This window comes from Berghia stephanieae, chromosome 9 (genome assembly GCF_034508935.2).
Source record: "Berghia stephanieae isolate SIO BIC M18660-M18661 chromosome 9, UCSD_Bste_1.3, whole genome shotgun sequence".
Lineage (NCBI taxonomy): Eukaryota > Metazoa > Mollusca > Gastropoda > Nudibranchia > Aeolidiidae > Berghia > Berghia stephanieae.
The window spans coordinates 16,817,472-16,839,662 of record NC_088368.1 but is presented as its reverse complement, the minus strand read 5'-3'; the positions used below and the strand labels follow the sequence as shown (position 1 = coordinate 16,839,662).

General features: G+C 34.3%; 2 protein-coding genes and 1 pseudogene across 3 annotated transcripts in view; 2 read left to right on the top strand and 1 right to left on the bottom strand.

Moving 5' to 3' along the window:
* Positions 1-10,615, top strand: part of LOC144979805 (valine--tRNA ligase-like) — a 28,249-nt gene extending 17,634 nt beyond the window's left edge. The window contains exons 17-25 of one of the 2 annotated variants that reach the window (XM_078926911.1): positions 47-151; positions 1,502-1,649; positions 3,543-3,670; positions 4,203-4,358; positions 5,434-5,640; positions 7,194-7,305; positions 8,685-8,866; positions 9,756-9,905; positions 10,442-10,615. In XM_078926911.1, the coding sequence (XP_078783037.1) occupies positions 47-151; positions 1,502-1,649; positions 3,543-3,670; positions 4,203-4,358; positions 5,434-5,640; positions 7,194-7,305; positions 8,685-8,866; positions 9,756-9,905; positions 10,442-10,513 (1,260 nt within the window). In that variant the 3' untranslated portion in view covers positions 10,514-10,615. Of the gene's footprint in view, positions 1-46; positions 152-1,501; positions 1,650-3,542; positions 3,671-4,202; positions 4,359-5,433; positions 5,641-7,193; positions 7,306-8,684; positions 8,867-9,755; positions 9,906-10,441 lie in introns of those variants that run through there. The other variant, XM_078926912.1, reaches the window with a different exon arrangement.
* On the top strand, positions 4,994-5,092 carry LOC144980385 (U6 spliceosomal RNA; annotated as a pseudogene).
* Positions 10,616-11,754: 1,139 nt separating the features above from the next.
* On the bottom strand, positions 11,755-21,628 carry LOC144979803 (adenylate kinase 8-like). Its single transcript, XM_078926905.1, has 11 exons — positions 21,470-21,628; positions 19,621-19,705; positions 19,232-19,395; positions 18,696-18,846; positions 17,582-17,653; positions 16,879-17,079; positions 16,153-16,284; positions 14,331-14,420; positions 13,668-13,809; positions 13,069-13,186; positions 11,755-12,604 (listed from the first exon to the last, which is right to left on the bottom strand). Exons 1-11 carry the CDS (start codon positions 21,551-21,553, stop codon positions 12,401-12,403), a joined length of 1,443 nt encoding a protein of 480 aa, XP_078783031.1. The 5' UTR covers positions 21,554-21,628; the 3' UTR covers positions 11,755-12,400.
* Positions 21,629-22,191: the final 563 nt, after the last annotated feature.

The following is a 22,191-nucleotide window of genomic DNA, read 5'->3' as shown; positions in this document are numbered from 1 at the left end:
GGATAAAATCATTTCATTCAATTCAATTCACCCCAATCTCATACAGGTTCTATTGCATGGGATGGTACGCGATTCACATGGCCGCAAGATGAGTAAATCTTTGGGAAATGTCATTGATCCGCTGGATGTCGTGGATGGTGTTAGTCTTGAGGTAAGATTCATATGCACACTTATATCATGCATTTCTAGATTTATCAGGAACATAGGTCCTCCAGAGTTTATCCAGGTGTCTATTATATGAAATGAACAATAGAAATTCCTTGGTATATTTTGGATAGGATGCTAGTCTATTTCAAAGTATTTTCCACCAGATCTAACAGACCCAGCTACCCAATCATTGCAGGGTGGACAGGGGGATTAGAAAAAAATCACCCGGGATTGATCTCAGTCCCTATGCATGAGCAGTGAGTGCTCTACCAACTGAGCTATTGGGGACACCCTTACCATGTACAATAAGTTTCATATTTCATTCATTACCTGTGCTGGCCAATATGGAACCAGATTTTATTTTTCTTTTGGGTAGTAGGATATAATGTAATTGTTGCTGCTTGAAGCTCGAAGAAATAAAATTACAATAGCCAAATGAGATGGATGTTTCAATTTCAAGTTCCAATGACACGACACATGTCAACAATGACACGACACATGTCAACACTGACACGACACATGTCAACACTGACACGACACATGTCAACACTGACACGACACATGTCAACACTGACGTGACACATGTCATGTTTTGTTGACAAAGGGAAAACCCAAAAGGTCCTCATCATCCGTCTTCATCAATGAAATTGAAACTTCCATTCCATTTGACTATTTTTATGTATGAAGTAACTGTTAGTCATCTCTTTATGTCCATCACTGCTTATAGGCAGGTAGTATTTCACGAATGTTACAAAACCAAAGTCTGCGTTTTTCAATAATTGGCACCTATCCAGTCACTGACAATACACAATTTTGATTGACTTTGTTACACAATGTACAAACCAGCGACATATGTACCAAAGCCAACAACAGTTTTATGAATACATATATTTTAACATTTAATTTTTTTTTGGTTTTATTTTCAAGATTTCAAAGATACCAAACCCCAATTTTCACCAAAATAGAATCATTAGTAAAATACTTGATATTGACAGACTCTGTCAGGATCCCTGTCAACTCATGATTTGCATAAATTAAGGATAGAAACCCTTTTATTTATAGACACTATTTTTCATTTTAGATAAATACATGTTTTTTTATCCTTGAATTTTTAAATTTTTTTTGTTCTTTTAAAATTCAGATTTTTTACTCTCTAGTGAAGAAAGAACTAATTTTTTAGCCCCCCCCCCCCCCCCCCCCCCCCCCCCAAAAAAAAAAAATTATTGATTTCACGTTATTTGATTTTTTTTTTTCATATTGTAATTTGATTACTTCTTTCCTCCCTTTAAATCATTACTTCAAATAAAAGTCCATGGAACTATTATTATTAATCAACTAAGTCTTTTGTCATCAGGAGCTTCATGCAAGACTAGAGAGTGGTAACCTTGACCCCAGGGAGGTGGAGAAGGTCAAGGAAGGTCAAAGGAAAGATTTTCCTAACGGAATTGCAACATGTGGTGCTGATGCCCTTAGACTTACACTGTGTTCGTACAATGTCAAAAGTAGGTTTTATTGAATCATCCTGTGTGTTGTATACTATACCACTTTCCTTTTCCTAGCTTATTGTATGAGATTGTTGTGGTGTTGTGGCGAGCAAATAGCTTCCTAGCTTGGGGGATGATACTGCATCTTTCCGCCGATCTGTTCACTCAGCAGTGAATGGGTCTCTTTGGTGGTCTCAATAGATCAGTTGGTAGAGCAGTCACCCACAAGGAAAGAATTCAATATCGATCCTGGGTGCAGTCGAGATTTGTTTTTTTAACCCTCTTGTCTACCCAGCAGTGATTTAGTAGCTGGTTTGGATGGATCTGATGGAGAGTACTAGTGTTCTATCCAAAGGGTAGCAAGCAATTACCAATGTTCATTTCATATAATGCTACAGAAACTATGATAAACACCGGCTCAATGAGTCTTATGGATCTGAAAGTCTACTTTTGGATATCCATTGATCTGGCGAAAATAAAGGCAACAGTGATCCGAGTCAATCAGTTTCTTTAAAGAAGAAAAAGAGGAAGAATATGAGGAGGAGAAAGTAGGACAAGAAGAATGGGATGCGGAAGAAGAAGGAGGAACTGTGTAAATACCACATTATGTCAGTGACCCAGGACATCACCCCGTTACAGAGCTATTCCACAACTTCAGTTCAGACATGAAACTGAAACTCCCTTTACATTTTTTTAGATATGAGATTAAAGTATTACAAGTGCTATTAAGTTTTTGTAGTTATAGAGAGATTCATTTGAATTCATGAGAATGTTGTACTCCTGCCATACCATTTCAGTTTTCTCAGGCTCACGTCTGCTTTGGATTATTTACACTATGTTTTGAAGGAAAACATTTTAGAATTAAACAAGCAATTATGATGTGATTTGTTTTGAATTGAAGATATTTTGATAATAATAATAATAATAATAATAATAATAATATAATAATAATAATAATAATAATAATAATAATAATAATAATAATAATAATGTACTTTATTCATCCAAAAGGAAAGTTTTGTACAAACGTATAAAATGCCGACAATGATACATACATACACATAATATACGTAAATATAATGTGGTAAAGTAAAATTTGGTAATAGGTATATATGATGTAATAATATTGTAGGCTGTAAGAATAATTACATAGTGTAAATTAAGGGACATATAGATTATAAAAGCGTAAAGATATAAATATCTAGAAAAGGTATATTGCATAGCAGCCTACTGTCCTGATAAAATCTGGAGAAACAGAATAAAAGATTTTTAAAAAAGAATAGACTTTTATATGTAAGGAAATGACCCTGGAATGTTCCAGGATTATGACTTGTTGACTAGCAATTTAAAACGAGGAACAGACAAATAGAGAGTACAGCTCTATATCTAGATTTTATTTTATTATACTCCAAACATGCCACCATTTTGGGTTATGATGGTAAGGGGGTCCCGTTTAAGCTCTTTGAAAAGTTGGTTTCTCTGATTTCAAGTAGTTGATCTGAATTAATGTGGGGGGAAAAGAGGGAAACATATTCTTAAACATCAAAAAAGATTAGATTTCATTTTTTTTTCTTCACATTTCCAACTATCCTTTTAAAAGAAACATTCAGATAGTGCAGTAAAAGCAGTAAAGAAAAAGTCCACGGCCATGGACTAAAAATACTTATTTCAAGGAGCAGTCAAAAAGAAAACTGATTTTTAAAACGCTAAAAAATTTCCTTTGTAGGATATAATTTTTTTTTAATGTTGGTGTTATAAAAATTATGTTAAATTATCAAAAAATGATAGACGTGTATTGCCAAGTGTGTCATAAAAAATATTTTTTTTATCAAATCGGGTTATCTCATTTGGTGCAAAAAATTTCTTTGATACTTCAATTCAATCTTTTTTTGTGTGTTCATTCATATATAGATGTTGACATAAACTTCAACGTGGAACATGCTGAGAGCAAGAGGCGGTTCTGTAACAAAGTGTGGCAGTCTTTCAAATTCATCTTCCACCATTTTGGGGAGAATTACAAACCAGACTATCACTTCCAGGTATATATTTTGATTGATGAATTAGAAATGAAATCACAGAATAGACAAAACAGATGAAAACTTTTCATTTTGGTTTCCTATTTTTTTATCCAGATTTAATAATCTACTTGACAATTAAAGCTTTTACACCCAATACATAGTTATATCATGCAATCCATGTAACGATGATGATTTCACATTGACCAAAAAACACAAAACAAAACAAAATCCATTCCAAATCATGAACAAGCACAAGGGAAGCTGTATAGAATCATTTTCTTAAATTCACCCTTTTTTTTTTAGCAGGTCTCTCAAAATTAATAATAAATTATACATTTTTCATAATTATTCCAATAAAAAATTTTACTAAAAAAATTAATACTCATCTTTTTCTGCTTCAGATTTTTTTAAAACCTAAGAGTTAAATATCAGGCTGTTTTTTGTTGTTGTTTGTTTTTGTTTTCCTAAGTTAGAAAAATGTTGAAATCTTATATTGACTCTTATGTTTCTAAAGTCAAGAATGGCTTGTAATTTCTATCCACTTCTATTACAGTTGAGAGGAAATGAGAGTGGAACAGATATGTGGATACTGAGTCGACTGAGTCACACGGTACAGTCATGTGACCAGCATTTCCGGTCATATGACCTTCATGTTGTTACTAGTGCTCTGCTGACATTTTGGCATCAAGACTTGTGTGATGTCTATTTGGTAAGGTTTTCTGTTTTGCTGTCTTAATAAGAAGTTAAACTCAGATTGCTGGGTGGGGTTCCTGACCTCCCATAGTGGGCAGGGAGGTACATACTGCGTCTTCTATCCCCTTGTATCTGTTTTCCAACATGCTTTCTGTCTTTGTCTTGGAATAAGATTACTTGGTTTTGTTCTGGCCTTGGCTGGAGTCCTGGCTGAGAGGGAAACAGTCAAATGCATAGTTATTGTTTTGGGAGATGATATTTTTTTACTTGTAAATCATCTCTCTGTTATGTATTATTATATTTGTTATTTTACATGTATAATGTAAGCATTTGAGCTTATTCCTCTTTGTTGGATTTTGTGCTTGTGTCCAGATAAGACTTATAGGTGATCTCAAACTAAGCACATTGGTGGTATGCTCTTGGAATCCACATCTGATCCCTATTTGTTCCGAGTTCCCCTTTGTCTTACTTTCTCTTGGCTGCTTTACTTGCAATTCTAGAACTTTCTACTATCCAATTTTCTTCCTGTTTACTGGCGCTGATATAACCTAAATGTGTTGCAAGCGCCGTAAAACCCTTAAAAACAAAAGCAAACTCAGATTGCTACAAGAATAAGATAATTAAACATTTCATGTATGGCCTGGTAGAAAGGATCCATTCATGCAGTACATAAATTAAAATTGGAACAATACAGAGAAGATTAGCATGGCTGCTACACAAGGATGACACACACATTTGTGAAGCATTTTTGAGGGGTCCCGATACCTCACTTAATAGAGCACTCACTTTGCACACAAAGGGACCAAGATCGGTACCAAATAAAGTTGAGATTTTTCTGACCCCTCTGTCCACCCAGCAGTGATTGGATAGCTGGATCTATTAGACCTGGTGTTAAGTACTTGCAACAGAATAGTGTCCTATCCAAAGGATAGGAAGCGATTAATATTGTCCATTTCACGCTATAGAGACTGAGATCACTTTCGGCTCCAAGGGCTCTGAAGGAGTATTACTACGACCATAACCAGTCCCCATCCCAGAGGTTGAAGACCACGGATTAAGAATAACTTTAATATTTTTCTCCCTTGTTTTAGGAGTCTGTCAAGCCCGTCTTTGCCAGTCAAGATGTGGAGAGACAGAGGACAGTTTGGCAAATCCTTCATCTCTGCGCAGACACCTTCTTGCGATCAATGGCACCATTCATGCCTTTCATTTGTGAAGAGCTTTACCAGCGATTGCCATACAGTGAGGGAAGAAAAGCAGAGAGTGTTTGTGTGGCTACTTACCCAAAGCCTGAAATGGTGAGTTGATTGTAAAAAATATGCTATTTCTCTCATTTTACTATTGAAGTCGACTGAATCCATGGAATGGTTTGGGTTTTTTTTTACATTAAAGTTGTAAAGAAAAAGGATACCCAAAAAAAGAAAAGAAAAATTCAAAATTAGAATATATAAATTTTCTAAAGTTTGAAATGATATATTAGAGGCTAATTATTGCCTCAATTTTATAAATTGATATTGTTGGCTAGAAAAAGGTTTTTGAGCCCTCAAGTTCAGTGTTAAGTAGGTTTTTATTTCTTTTTTAACCTGATCACCGATTTCTGGCACAGACTTGGTACTTGAAGAAGAAGAAGAACCTGATTTATTCATTTTTGTTCATTAGATTTTACAATTCTCAGCTTCTAGCACCTTATAAAAGGAACAAAATTGACGTCACTCAGCTCTTTGTTATTGTTTTTAGACAGCCATTTTGATGATAAGGTCATACCAAATTATATCAATCCGACTATAAGTATCCAAGGTTACTCATAGTTTTGTGTTGTTGTTATGTTATATCCAGCTGGCAGATGTTGTGAGCATTTTATCTAAATGCATATCATCAATATTTCAAAGATCTCCCAACCACAATCTCAATCATGAGAACAATGTGGAGACTGTTTGGACCAGTATGTCATGTTTTAGAAGGACCCAAAGAAAATCTTAGTAAACAAACAAAGCCACGACATTTAAGTTTTGAAGTAAGATGACATGTACCTAAGGATGGTCAATATCACCATTGTCCACTGTGCTGAATAAAAACTTAATTAAATGACTAAACATTGATGATGATTGATTGAATAAAACTTGAGATGTTCTAAGTAATGTTTTACACAAAAAATTGAAATGAGTGGAGAGCTTTCATTGCAGAGATTTAAAAAATCAGCTGAAGCTGGGATGTCTGACAATGACAACCTAGCACGATGAAGACATTTAGTCTGTTCATTTTTTTTTCAATTGACCATTGCAGGCCTGCCTACTACAACTACGAAATATTTGTAGAATTACGAAGTTTTGACTTCGATTTCAGAACTTCATGGGCATCTCCAAGTCATTAAAACTAATTGAAAATGAAAGATGATGCCAGACTACATCATTTTAAGGATTTTAAGTGTTATTGAATCCTTGTGAGGGTAAACTGTTGTTCTATAAAATTAACTCTAACAACTACCATTTTTATCTCTTTAAAACTACGAATTTTTAAAGGTTCAAGTAGGCAGGTCTGCTATTGCCCACCTATGCAATCCCTGACGGAATATAATAGATCATTCATGACAGACTCAGCCACTTAATCACAGCTAGGTGAACAGGAGATCAGAAGAAAAAAGTCTCAACTTCACCCTGGATCAATCTCTGTTCCTTTTCTTATGAAGAGAGGGCTCTACCAACTGAGTTAACAGGACCCCCATGTTAGCAAATGAGGGGTTGATAATCTTGTCTGTAAGTCAAGCTGTAGATATACATAATTGCTGCTCTCTAAGATAGTGACCAGATTCTGTCATTGATTTTCTTCATTTAAAAATAACAACCCATTTCAGTACCCTTGGTCCAATGAGAATGTTGACACGTCCATGTCTTCGGTTCAAGAGATGATCAGTCATGTGCAAAAGCTACGTAAAGACTATAAGATGATGGGCTCTAAATCACAGGGTGAGTGAGTTACTTGAAGAACATGTCAGATTGTCAGATCACAAGGGGCCATAGTCATAGTTGAGCTTTAGTTGATATGTCCGTCACATGTTTTCATATTTTATTTTATTTTTCTACTTCAGTTCTTCTGTATTTATCATCTTGTCTAGATTTTAAGTGATTTATTCTTTTTTTTTTTTTTTGTTGGTTTTGTTATTGGCTGAAGAAGAGTTTTGAGCCTGAAATGTTCTGTGTTTGGTATTTTGTTTATTTTTGAAATTGTTGTTATATTCATTTTTGTTCATTACTTTCTACAGTTATTAATTGTTTAGATAAAGATTTTTAAAAGTGTGTATGAAAGAATGCCAGAAAAAGGAGAGAGGAAAATACAAGAAAAGCATCCCATAAAATCAGCCTCAACTGGAGATAAAACTTCACACCTCATGATTACCAGTCAAATATGAGGCCATTACACCACAGAGGTTACCTGATAGGAGGGACATTTTAAGGCTTATTTTATTCACAATGGTATGAATTTCCATTGTTTTTGTTTGTTGCTTTAGGTCTCTTCCAACACAATTGAGGTTATATGAGAGACCGCTGAAACAAAAAAACAAGCAATCCAACAAAAATAGTACAAATGTAAATCAAAATCATAACCTAAAGATATCATAAGCTAAATTATAAATAACCAAGAACAAACAGGCAGAAGATTTACAGAAAAAAAATATCCCCTGTCAAAAATACAATCACAAACCAAAGAAGCAGGATAGGCTAGTAAAGAGAAGAAGAAACGACATCACTATCGGATCGTACACCCATGCGAACATCATAGGTATATGATTCAAGGGTGATGCTCCCATCCAACCACCCGCGAATTTCCATTGTGAACTCTCACTGTATCACAGAACACAAACATTGAACCCAAGAAAACAAGGATGAAGACATTTGAGTTTGAGTTATCTCCATTTTTATGTATTTTTCTCTGCTTTGTCTGGTACTGTTCCACACACAAATTATTCAAATCTTTATCTTTGACCAATGCATGCTCCTTCATTTTACAGCCTTTGTTTATCCCATTTTCTGAAGTAACAGTCAGTAATAGCTTTCACTACCCTTTGGATAAGATATTGTCTGTCTTAATTTTTTTCCCACTAGATCTAATTTACTCAGTTATCTAATCACTGAGAGGTGGATATAGAGAGATCAGAAGAAACCTGTACTGCATCAGGCAGTGATACTGGTCCCTTTCCTTATGAGGCAGGTGCTCTCCCAACTGAGATATCCGAATCCCCACAATATCTGTAAGAGCTTGTCCAAATCACTGTGCTGCTTCGTCTGCCACTGTTTGATACCCACCTTTTCAGATATTCAGCTCATGCATTGATTCATCTTTTCAGCCTTTGTCCAATGTGATGACGACAACCTAACCAAATGGCTTTTAAATGATCACAAGGACTGTTTCCTTGCCTTGTCCAGGAGCGGAGACGTCGATGTGCTTACAGGATCTGAACCCCAACCATCTAATTGTGCAACGTCACACATACAACCCGGACTTGCCGTCTTTGTACAGTTGAAAGGGGTGGGTAGATTAAGCCAGGGGATTTTGTTGTTGTTGTTGTTGTTGTTACTGTCTCTGATCCAGAGGTCTTTGAACTCTTCAGACCGCGGGTGGTTGGATGGGAGCCTTGAATCATATACCTATGATGTTCGCATGGGTGTACGATCCGATAGTGATGTCGTTTCTTCTTCTCTTTACTAGCCTATCCTGCTTCTTTGGTTTGTGATTGTATTTTTGACAGGGGATATTTTTTTTCTGTAAATCTTCTGCCTGTTTGTTCTTGGTTATTTATAATTTAGCTTATGATATCTTATGGTTATGATTTTGATTTACATTTGTACTATTTTTGTTAGATTGCTTGTTTTTTTGTTTCAGCGGTCTCTCATATAACCTCAATTGTGTTGGAAGAGACCTAAAGCAACAAACAAACAAAAAAAAACTCTTCAGACCAAAGCCATGTTCGAGTAAATGGAAGTCTTTTTTCAGTTGTTCTGTTGAGGTTTAGAGAGCTTTTTTTGTATTGGGGTATAGAGGGGAAAGATGTTGTCTGATGTCTTGGAACTTGCTGCAGTTAAAAAGCGGATTTTAAATAAATTTCAATATTTGATTAAGTTTTTTCTCATGATACAATTAACAATGACATTTCAAGATCCTTTTACTTGTGAACAAGACATACCAAATAATTTTCAGCAGTATTTCTGGATTTTAAGTGATATAATAATGCTTTTATTGTTTTTGTTATTGGCTGAAGAAGGGTTTTGAGTCTGAAACGTTCCATGTTTGGTGTTTTGTTTTTTTATAGAAGCTGTTATTTCCATTTTTGTTCATTACTTTGTCCAGATGACAGAAACATGACTGTATTTAAATGATGAAATTTTTATTCATTTTATTTCTTTGTTTGTCCATCAAGGCTGATATTGACATAGACAAAGAGTTATCACGCCTGCAAAACAAATACAATAAACTGGAAGACCAGTTGGAGAAGGTGGCTAAAAGATTGGACAAGTTGGAGGCGAAGGGCAGAGAACATTCAAAGGAGGCCATGTCACTACTGCAAAAAGTAAGTTTGTTTTGTAGCACCTGTCATATTTTGACTACAGTACTTCTGCATTCTAAAAATAGAGGTAAGTATTGAATTGTAAGATTCAATTTATTAGACGAAGACAAATACTGTGGACGATTGAGGTTTCCCCTTTATCAACAAAACTCAGTGAATGAAACACTAAGGATGAATGAGATATGGGTGAATAGGACACTTATATATCATAAAGTACTTTCTACCAGATCTAACAGACCCAGCGACCCAGTCACTGCTGTGTGGACAGGGGGGTCAGAAAAAACTCAACTTCACCTGGGATTGATCTTGGTCCCTTTGCACGTGAAGGAGGTTCTCTACCAACTGAGTTCTCGAGACCCTCACATGTGGTGTTCTCAAGCAGTCACCCTTCCAAGTAATACCTACATCCAATGTTGCTTGACTTTAGTGATGGTCGAGAATCAGTATGATGGTGGAGGTGGTAGTTGATGTTGGTGTTGTTGTTGTTATTCTTCTTATTATTATAATTATCAGATTCACACTTTCTGCTCATCCTGCAGGTTGCCAACATTCAGACCCAGACTGAAGATATTGCAGACAAGATGGACAAAATCAAACAAATATCACGGTGATATTCTTTTGTGGGAATGGAGAGAAATGAGGAAAAGGAGGGAGAGAGAGAGAGAGAGAGAGAGAGAGAGAGAGAGAGAGAGAGAGAGAGAGAAAAAAAGAGAGAGGGAGAGAGAGAGCATGTTTTTTAAGATGTATGTTATTGTATGTGTGTATACGAGTGCATCTGTGTGTAATAAGGGGCTATGAGTTTCTAATATATGTATTATATTAATTTATTTTGAAGCTTATATAAAGTGTACAACGTAAATATCCTTTGTGACATTCTCTTGACAAATAAAAGATTTGATTTCATATCCTCAAATATTGATGTCCAGTTTGTTTACTCGCATTTCAAAATAAGGATTCATAGTTTCATCCCTAAGAGTCTTACTTTTTCTTGTGAGCACATATAAACACTTTTCTTTTTTAACCCCTTCATAAACTTATAGACTGAGACCATAACTATCCATGGCTTGTCATTGGAAACAATCGGCCCTACAGATCCTGAACGTCACTCAGAATTTTAACACAGGCAATTGAAAAATATGCAAAGTGCTGTCAGGTGTCACAATGCATTTCCTTCATCAGTGTATCAAATTATTGTGATAAATACTCTCAATATGTGGTTTTTGATTGCTTTGGGTGACAGGCATGTATTTAAAATGACTATACCAAATATTTATGTCACATTACGAGGACGAGGATCAGAAGAAAAAAATGAAAAGTGAGTTGTTGTTAGTGATGCTGAAGGTAACAAATGATACAATTGGTTGAGCTATTGAATACAGCTCACAGTAATAAACTTTGTTTTCGTGATCATCATCTTGTTTTATGGTGTAATTATTTTGTCAGTGTCAGGCTATAAGTACACGAAGGCTATGGTGCAATGCAACTTGCTCCGCTCTTCTGTTTTCTCTCTCTTTGTAAGAATTGTGTGTGTGTGTGTGGGGGGGGGGGGGGGGGGTCAAGGTTGTCTCAGTTTAGTTAAAGCATTCGTGGATGCCATGAAAAATTTACTAATACAATGAAGGACATAATTTGGGAATTTTGTCCTTGTTCGTTAAACCCGTGAATTTGTGGAATGCGTGTTTGACGAACATGTGTTACATTGTACAGGTGGCTGAGTGCTGAGTGATGTTAAACTTCTAAAATAAAAGAAAGATCTAAGAAAAAAACTAAGATCTGAATTTCTATTTCATAGACATTGAAAAACACATAATGTATTCACAAATAAAAAACAAACAAACCAAAAGGCATGAAATGTTATAAAAACATTTTTAATTGGTCTAATTTTGTATAGTATCTCAAAAATAAATAAAATAGGCAAAGAGCATACAATACAAACACTCATAACATCACGGTATATGTCATAAACATGGGCTCTCAAAGCTGATTCTTTCCATGTAGAGAGAGAATGAAAAGATTAAGAGGTCGTCAGCATATAATTTGATGCAGATACACCTGGAAAGAACTGGAAAAGACAGCCCGGGATAGAAGACGATGACGTACTGTGGTTAACAGCCTATGCTTCATGGGTAGTAATGGGCACAAGTAAAGTGAGTAAACATAATATTTGTGTACAAGTTATATACACATTTTCCCCAAAATGAGCCTTTTTCATCTGGCTTCAAATATTTAAACTTGGTTAAGTTTACTGTCAATTCGTATTAGATATTGACAGATAATGTTGTAACTTTTTAGATTCTGATTTTTTTTAAAAACAGCTATTAAAATTATTTTTTAATATGTTATATATTAGCACACCTTTTTTATCTCATAGTTTTGACTTGCATGCAAATATTTACAAGATTAATTATCAAACTTTTGAATGTACGCCTGCTATCACATTTTTTATGGGGAAATGAATTCATGATGAATTTAGTATCATAAATTAAATGTATATAAAATCAATTCACAAAAGTCTTGGGCAACGGTTTACAGATCATACTTTCCAGGCATTCAAATACAGTATGGGGATCTTGGTCAGCATTGACGTGTTGTCCCTCTGTGTAGAAATCTGACAATTCTTCCACATAGGCGAAGTATTGAGACAGGAGTTTGCGCACGTTGTCTTCACTGTCTTTCTCATTACGACACAGTCTGTCTTTGACCTTGGAGTGACATAGGAGATGAATAAATCATGATGAATATATTCAAATAATGAAAACCTTTAGAGATTTTTTTTTAATTGATAAATTTCATATAGTATAGCCACGCTATAACAACTGGTACTGCCATATCAAACTGTTATAGATTAAAAGATGGAAGAAAAGCGGTTAGATTTCAAAAATGAAATTTAAAGAAACAAATTATTTTTTTTCTTCTTTTTTTAAATATACATCTATCTAAAATGCAAGATTTCCACCCTCTGGTGCAATATTTCTGTTTTTGTGATGTAAGGGAGGCCATTCAGTTTAAACAGACAACTCATATATGAGTAAACTCTCTTGAATTTCTTGTTAAAATTCTCAGTCACTGTGCTTAACTAGAAATATATATTTTAAAATTGGAACAGCCTAATACGCCTTTATCATATCTTTTGATTTTTTTTTTCTTGGTTTTGTTTTTATTTTACCTCCTGACTCCTTGGAGGGTTGTAGAGCATGTGATATCTCTCCCCTGTCACGGGGTCCATTACCCTCAACGTCAGCCTCTCTATCACTGAGTCATTTGGCACATCAAGGAAGAACACTCTGAAAAACAATTAGAAATTGATTCAATTTGAGTCAGTTAATCTTAAGGAAAAAAGGAAAAGATTTGATTTTGTTTTAGTTTTCCTTATAATATATCGTATGAGGCAATCATAGCCTTACTGCTCAACAATTTGTACAATTAGCACTGGTACTGATATTATTAATAAATACATCATCATGACATCTTTGTCAACAATGGAAACATTACAATACATTTATCTAATTAATCTATTTTTTCTTTACGTAAAGTGATCTATTTGTGATAGTTTTTTGCTTGTAAAATCGTTTGCCTTGATAAAGAGAAAACCGGAAACATCGAAAACCATTTGTCTTACATTATTACTGAATCTTAACATTTCTTCACATTCGTTTTCCTTCGGATTTTATGCTAAATACAGCATATTTGAATTATTTTTTTGTTTTGTTTTGTTTTTGTTTTGTTTTAGGATTCCAAGAAGTTTCCTTGCTGAGAATGAATTACCTGTTAGGTCTGAGGCCAGCTTTATCAAGCTGCTCTGCTTGTTCCCTGGTGCGTGGGTAGCCAGATAGAACCCATCCTCTTGTGACACAATCCAATTGGCAAAGTCTGGCTTTCAGGATGTCCAGGACAATGCTGTCTGGCACTAGATAAGAAGAAAGATGTGATTGTGATAGAATTTCCAAAGTATTATTTGGCTGAAAATTTTAAAAGGACATGGAACATAAAAATATCAGCTACCGTACGTTCAAACTATAAAGATGTATTACTTGTTATTCATGGAATAAATAGACTGATGAAGTACATAATTCATTAGAACTTTTAACTGACTCTAGAAATTGATTTTACGCCGTTACTCTGAGTCAATCACCGGGCACGTTATATCTGTGACTTCTCATATGACTAGATAATAAATTAATGAATAGAAAAATATATATAAATGTTAAAAATATAGATATAAATATACATTCCTTGCCCTTTCGATAAACAGATGTCACAAATTATGTTGAATAATAGCAATGAAATTATAAGTTATAAAATCAATTTTAAAAATTAGATGAAATTAAATATAAATAAGATTAAAAAAAGAAAATAATAATAATACTAAAAAAAAAGATAAAAGATATTCTTATTTAATCCTAACATCAAATTTTATTACACACTTACTCATCATGTCTTTCTCCACATATGGTTTGGCAGCCATTCCTGATTTTGTCTCTTGGGTGATAGCCTGCTTTATCAACTGACCACAAGACACTAGTTTTTAGAGAAACATACATAATAAATGGAAGTGGCAGAAAATCATAATTGATGATATCACTAAGAAGTTTCTTTAAACGTAAGCATTTAAAAATGTAAAAAAAATTTCAATCATTTCATTTTGGGTTTAAATGATTTTTTCATTTACAAATTTATAAATGGGGATTCCTGAGTTTTTTTATTTGTCCAAAAGATTTGGATTATACTTATACAGTCACATCTCCCCAATCTGAGAACCTCCATTCCCAGCATTTTGTCCGGATTACAGAGACATCCGGATAGTGGAATCAGTCCCTAAAGTGTACAAATAAAGAGAAAAACAAATCCATTCCTAGCCAACCTGTCTGGATAATGGAGGCATCAGGAATGTGCAGTTCCGGATCAGAGAGCGCGACTTTTTCAAATTTTGTGTTTAAAGGTCTCTACTATAGATCTTTGAGTGAAGATCCTTGACCTCCCAATGTGTGCCTGACCGGAGAAGCCATTCTTATTATTTCCTCTACCCACTGATATTATTTTCCCTTCTGCGTTTCTCTCTATTCTTGTATCTAAAAAGTTTTGTCAAAGCTCTGACTAAGATCCTTCGTCACGATGACAAGAATCAAAGATATGTTCATTTTTTTCAAGGAGATGATTGTTGTTGTAGATTAGGAATTATTACAAACAACTCGACCATTAAACAATAAAGAACAAACGTTAATTTAAAATAACACATATTGCTTCCTCAAGCCTTCATACTTCATAACATTTTGTTTTCTTCATTCTCTCTTACTTAATGACCATTCTCTCTCTCTCTCTCTCTCTCTCTCTCTCTCTCTATTTCTCTCTCTCTCTCTCTCTCTCTCTCTCTCTCTCTCTCTCTCTCTCTCTCTCTCTCTCTCTCTCTCTCTCTCTCTCTCTCTCTAACTACACACTCTTGTTACACACCAGGCACTCACTCATTCGACCCCAATACACAAAACGGTGACCATAACAGTGAACAGTTTTCACAACAAATGTTGTTTCTCATCAATAAATCATATTTCAGGATAAAACCCAGCTTATAATGACATGATTGTATTATAAGATTATAAAAAACAAGATTTGAGTCCAGGGTTGTCCTCTGCTAAAATAATAAAAGCCTGAAAGTTTTTCTCGTATGAAAATATATTGTGCAAAGCCTCTCTTGATCAAATAGTATCAACCTTAACTCACTCAATCCTAGAGATTTTTGCTACTTTTCAAATTTGGAAAAATTGTATTAAAAATGAGCATGTACATATAGATTTTTTTTTTTCAACTATCATTAACATGCAAAAACTAAAAACATTAGCTTTGATACTACGCCTATAATTTGTCTCATAAAAATGTAATAAATAGACATGGGGTAAAAGTAACCACGAGTATACTACGGATATAGTCAGTGTTAGGGTTGAGTGAGTTAAGTCATAGAAAATGATACATATCCATCTAGCTTCCCTTTAACAGCTGCCTTTAAACAATCAACACTTTCATCTTTTAAAAAATCAACTCACCAAAACCGACTAAGGTCAGCAGGAAGATTTCACAAAAAGCCAATTTTTTGGCATCTCTGTGAGTCATTAAATGCTCTATTCATGACAATTATACAAGCAATAAGAAATAGAGCCTGGCAAAGAGGACCTATAAGGACCTGTGCTGGAAACAATCCATAAAGACATAAAGACCATAAAGATAAAGACAATAATCATACAAAACAAGAGTTGCTTACCCTTGACCAGGTTGTACTTGTTGGCCAAGAGAGCGGCCTGCACTCCCTTTCCACTTCCAGTGGGACCAAGCAGGATGACTCGTGGTGTGTGGGGGGCAAAAGACCTGGCCTGGCTGCACAGGAAGGAAAAGGCTACAAAGAAAAAATGGGAGGGGATTAGGGGTTGGGTCCTAATATCAATATAATAGAACAAATATCGAGAGACTGAATTTGTGAGTCATTCATAATAGGATAGCATTTGTAAATGTCATAAAATGTCATCATCCGTCTAATTTGAAAATATAAAACTGTTTTATACAATCTATATTTAGGTTTTAATATGCTCTTTTGAGTTTTGTAGCATACATTATATCAACTTTTATGATGAAAAGCATTATTAGACCTACTGTCTTCATGTGTGATATATATCGGTACAAACTGGATGCTGAAAATTGAATTTAAAGTTGAAAATATGAAATTTGTGCTAAATTTAGGGAGAAGACATTTCAACACGGACACACTGCAACTGCAACAGGATGACCGAATGTATTGGTACATCCCATGAGCATTGGATTTTAGCATGTTTTTGGCTTCTCCTGACAGCGTGCTTGAACCCAGTTTGAAAATTTGTTTTTCAAATCCTTACTTTTCATCCCTTTACTTTTCTTCTTGTGCTTCACCCCGACAAAATATCTGATTGTGGCAATGGAGAACATATTTTATAGGGTATGCAACTAAGATTTTCACCTTGTGAGAAAACATCTGCTTTAGGTTGATCAGCATTGACTTTCTTGACAACGTAATCATAACAACGTAGGATATCTTCGATGTGTCTGTGGTATGTGACCAATTTCTGTACCATGGCAGACTCGGATAGACCTTCTGGTTCTTCTAGACGCTCTTGGACCTCTGGGTTGCCAGGCCAGTCAAAAGTTGTGTGATAAACATCTGTCAATTGGAATTTGCAAATAGTAAGAAATATATTTAAAGCACTATTGTTTAGGACTCAAAATCACCAGATATTTTATAAATTGAAGGATCACGATCTAGTCTTCTTTTATTTCCTGTGGAGTGGTGGAACCAAAGATAATTTTAAAAAACAAAAAACCAACTCTTCTTTCGTCTTCATATAAACCGACCAACAAAGTCAAGATTTAATATTACTATTAATGTTGCATATCTCACTTATAGAACAAAATACATCATTAAACATTACATAGTAAACATTTAGTTCACACAAATCTAAAATAAAAGTATAAAAATATGCCTCAAAGTTAAAAGCAACTGTAGAAATTGTAAGTTGCATTTACTCAAGCTACAAGAAACACTTTAAAGAGCATGTATATCTCTAATACTTAATAACAAATTGAATGGAATGTATCCAGCAAGCTCGTTTACTTGATGCATCAAATCTAAGGTAAAAGTAGGCGATAGGTAGAAATATACTTACCCCCTGTTTTGGTGTCCACTCTCTTACCAGCTGCTCTCTCAATCAAGACAGTGTCAGGGGCTTCGAGGACGACTGAAATTTTGAAAAAAGGGTTTGAAGAAACGAAACACATAAAAAGTAAAAAATCAGCAAGGAGACGGCAATGCATGATAAAAGTCTGATAAGTGGTGTATAATACAGTGCAAGATAAAGAATTAATCAAGATTTTGACAAACTCAATCTAAGGCAAGCTGAGGTTTTGAGTCTACTTTTATATTTATATTTTTCTAGCAGAGTATCTGGCACTAGATCATCTCATAGATATTTTATCAACAATTTTTTTGTTTTTCAGTCACCAAGTCATTGGTCTTTTTAAAAAATGAGAAAGAAAAATAAATGATTAGATAGATAATGCAGAAATAAATTACATTTTTATAATGAACATTCCAAACACTTTTATTACTCTACAATAAGTGCTTTGAAATAATATATTTGCATTCTGCTGCCTTCACAATTCTTAAAGAAAAATCAGAATCAGATTCAAGATTTCGGCTCTGGGAGAGCCATTCAAAACTTGCATTAATTAGGTGTCTCGTCTTTTGACAAATAAGTAAAAGTGATGGGTAATGATAATCACAAGCCTCAGCAGTGTTCTTTGGAAAGGCACTTTACACCATCTACCCAACTCAAATCAGATCTGGGATGGATAGTGATGACAGGTAGTACAAAAAATCCTATGATCAGGTGACTTATATTAAGCAAAATTGAAACTTGGTTTTACCTATAAAGCCAATTAAATGTGTGGGAGAGAAAGATAGGAGGGTAGGAGGGATGAAGTATTATTGAAACTTTGGAAGTGCATGTAAAAGTGCATTTTTATCTATTAAGTACTAGGGGATCCCAATAGTTCAGTTAATAGAGCACTCGCTTCACATGCAAAGAGACTGGAATCGATCCCAGGTGAAGTAGAGACTTTTTTCCAACTCCCCTTTCCACCCAACAGTGATCTGATGGAAAGTACTTTGAAATAGACAAGCATCCTATCCAAAGGGTAGCAAGCATTTTCCATTTCACGCTATAGAAACTGGGATAAAACATGAGTCAAATGGCTCTGAAGGAGTAGTCTATGCCTTACTGCAGTGTTTAGGATAGATTCCATTGACTTGCAGAGCCTGTGCTTGTTCTCGCGTCTCAGGAAAACCTTCAAGGATCCATCCTTTTTTGGCAGCATCATACATCTGGAGGCGATCAGTAAGGATTTTCAGCCAGATACTGGTCGGTACAGACTGAAACGATAGAATGAACAAACATTATTGAAAATAGGAAAGAACATCCCACTGTCATCCACTTTAAGAACAACTGAAATATTAATGAGTTATGCCTATCGTGTAAGTGACTTGAGTCATGTATGATTTGTATTTTTAAAATAAGCTCAAATAAAGTCAAATTACAACAAATCTGTCAACAGATCCAGCGAGCATTTTTCCAACAAAGGATTAAAGACCTCAGAAAAAGATACGTGCATTGTTTATTTTGATTGATTTTAATTGACTTTAATATTACTTGTGACACTCTTGAGTCATTTTAGTATTTAAAGTAAAGATAAATCTCAATCCCCAGCTCAAATGATTAGATGATAATAAACATTGTTTAAAAAAAAACATCCTTTACCTCATTGTTCTTCATATGATCCATTGCCTTATCCCTAAGAGCAATATCAGCTTCTTCAATCAGAGTCTGTGGGGTGAGGTGGGCACACCTCAACTTGCCACAAACCATCTTAGCAATGGAGCGTTTTCCAGAGCAAGGTGGTCCCAGAACAATAATTTGAGGAACTGATGGGGAAAACATGAAGATTTAGAAATAATATAAATATACCAATGTATTTCCATGTTCATCTCAATTGTTTTATTTGAAAAAGCATTGTTACTGTTACTTAATTATCTAATTTCTCTTTAATTCTTTTCTTGTAAAATTTAATATGGGCTCTATATATATAAACGTATGGAAGTTCACATGGGAAAGGAATAACTGCTATAATAATATATTAAAAATGTTACCATCATCATTTTCCTTTTTGAGTAAGTTGATAAGAAATGCGATAGGATCGTCTGGTTTTGAAATCACAACTTGCTCAATCAGCCTCTGAAATGAAAAATTGTCCAATCAAAAGTTTCATACCATAATATATTCAACATAAAATCTTTGTATTAAAAAAATGAAAGAATGTTTATCCTTTGGTGTGTGTTGATATTCAAGTTTGAATAGTCTTCCGTGGCTATTCGAACTCAAATTAGAATGTGCGTGCGCAGTGAAACACAGTGCGGCAGTGGGCATAGGGCGGAACTGATAAAGAAACAGAAGAAGAGAAGAGTTCAAACCAAATTCTGTTTTGCTCCTATCAGTCTGACTTAGCTCATAACCCCTGCTTCGGACTGTAGAAGGATTGTTGCCTGTCTAACATGTTAATTAAAACAAGTTAATGTCTTGATTTTGTTTGGGCATTACGTTTTGTTAACAGAGCTTTTCCGTTAGACCACAGCTACTTTAACTAACTTTTATTATTTTTAAAGAGTTTTAACTCTTCTCTTTTTAAATTCTAACTGGATGTCCAATTGATCAATGATTTTGTCTTTCTTATCAATTAAAGCGGGTTTAGACTACATGTTGATAGTTACTATAATTGTTATTTTGATTTGAATCATTAATTATCAACATTTTCAAAACATTTTTTTAAAAACAAACTATACTGCCATGGAAGACTATTCAGACTCGAGTCCGAATATATATATATATATATATATATATATATATATATATAATATATATATATATATATATATATATATATATATTAAATATATATATATATATATATATATATATATATATATAATATATATATATATATATATATATATATATATATATAATATAAAAGAGAGAGAGAGAGAGAGAGAGAGAGAGAGAGAGAGAGAGAGAGAGAGAGAGAGAGAGAGAGAACATTTTGATACTTTCACCGAACCCTTTGTTATTTCCCTGATAATTCATATTAGAAAACTTTCATTTTATGTTGTAAAAATCGCATGCTCAGTAAATGAACGAAGCCTCATTTTAGGAGTTACTGCACATAATCAGGTGCTTGTACCCATTCCGATAAAGTAAGTTAATGTATGTTGTAAGCTTATCCAAGGACACAACAGCAGGGATAGGATATTGCAATCATTGCCATCATAAAATCACTGACCTCGCTTGACTTTGTTATAAATTAATGGCATGTTATTTGGGCAGAGTCATTATCCAATCATGACTATCATACAACATTATGTGTAGAAAATTTCAAAACCGGATACAATGTGTTTATGATCTTGGTTCTAAAATGCCTTCAAATCAGTTTTTTGTGTATCGATTTTTATTTAGAAGAACCAGAGAGCACCGTGAACTGGTGGTATCCCAACTGCTATCTTTCTGGAACTTTTATACTTTATAATATAAATATTAGGAAAGCAAGGGAATCAACACTTGCTTATTTTCAAGGACTGGGATTGTGAGTTTTGGTTCTAGGCAGAGTATTTTACAAGGGGTGTGAATAGAGCTTTTCCAATTGGTATTGGCATTGGTACCAACTTTAAAGCATATGCATAGATAGAGAAAAAACAGCTCACTTCATACATTATATCAAGTACTCCATATTTCAGCATAGGTTGCAAACTAAGGTGAAGTATGACGTACATCCAGTCAGTTCTGGCACAAAGATAAACAAAACTACTAAAATTTCAGAATTTCACGGAGTCGCCGAGTGGTTCTTTAGCATTTAGACCGTTACCATACAGTATTATTAGTATTAGTATTATCTTACTTTACTTCTCTCGCAACTGAGAATCAAGATAAAATAAAGATCATACTTACTTTATACATATCAAATATTCCATGTTTTTCAGCGTAGGTAGCAAACTCAGGTGGTATCATGAGGGGTCTTTTCGTTTGATCCATCGTTAAATGTTGCTTGTTCGATGTGCTCCCTGTTTGATATCGTTGCTACGTCGCCATTGTTGCTATTTTGGAAACAGTCAAATTTCATTGGTCAAGCAAAAGTGTCTAATGATACGTTAACTCGTGAGATAGCCAACAAGCCTAGTCACAATTTGCCATAGCTGAGTTATGATATTGAATGATTATGAACACGGTATTTTAAGATAAAAACTTAGTCCAGATTTAAATTAGATGAATGAAAAGTATACGATCCTTTACAATAGTTAGCGACAATGAGTCAGAAAGAAGTTGATAAAATCAAGAAAGACAACCATTTTTAAAAGAACAACCTAGTGTTATTTATTCGATTATCTACCTTGAAATCTTCTTTTCAACTGATTTGCAACTTGTACGAAATTATTCCTCATTCATTCTCATGGTGAATTTCTGAAATCAAAGATTAATGATTGGCTGTTCCACTCTGTAACTGCGATAAACTATATCATTCATAATCAATTCTGATTTTATATTTTAAAAAATCATATTATTGGATTTTTTTTAAACACACACACACACACACACACACACACACACACACACACACAGAGACAAACAATCCAATAATTCTAAGAAATTAGGTGACCGGTGAAGAACTAAAT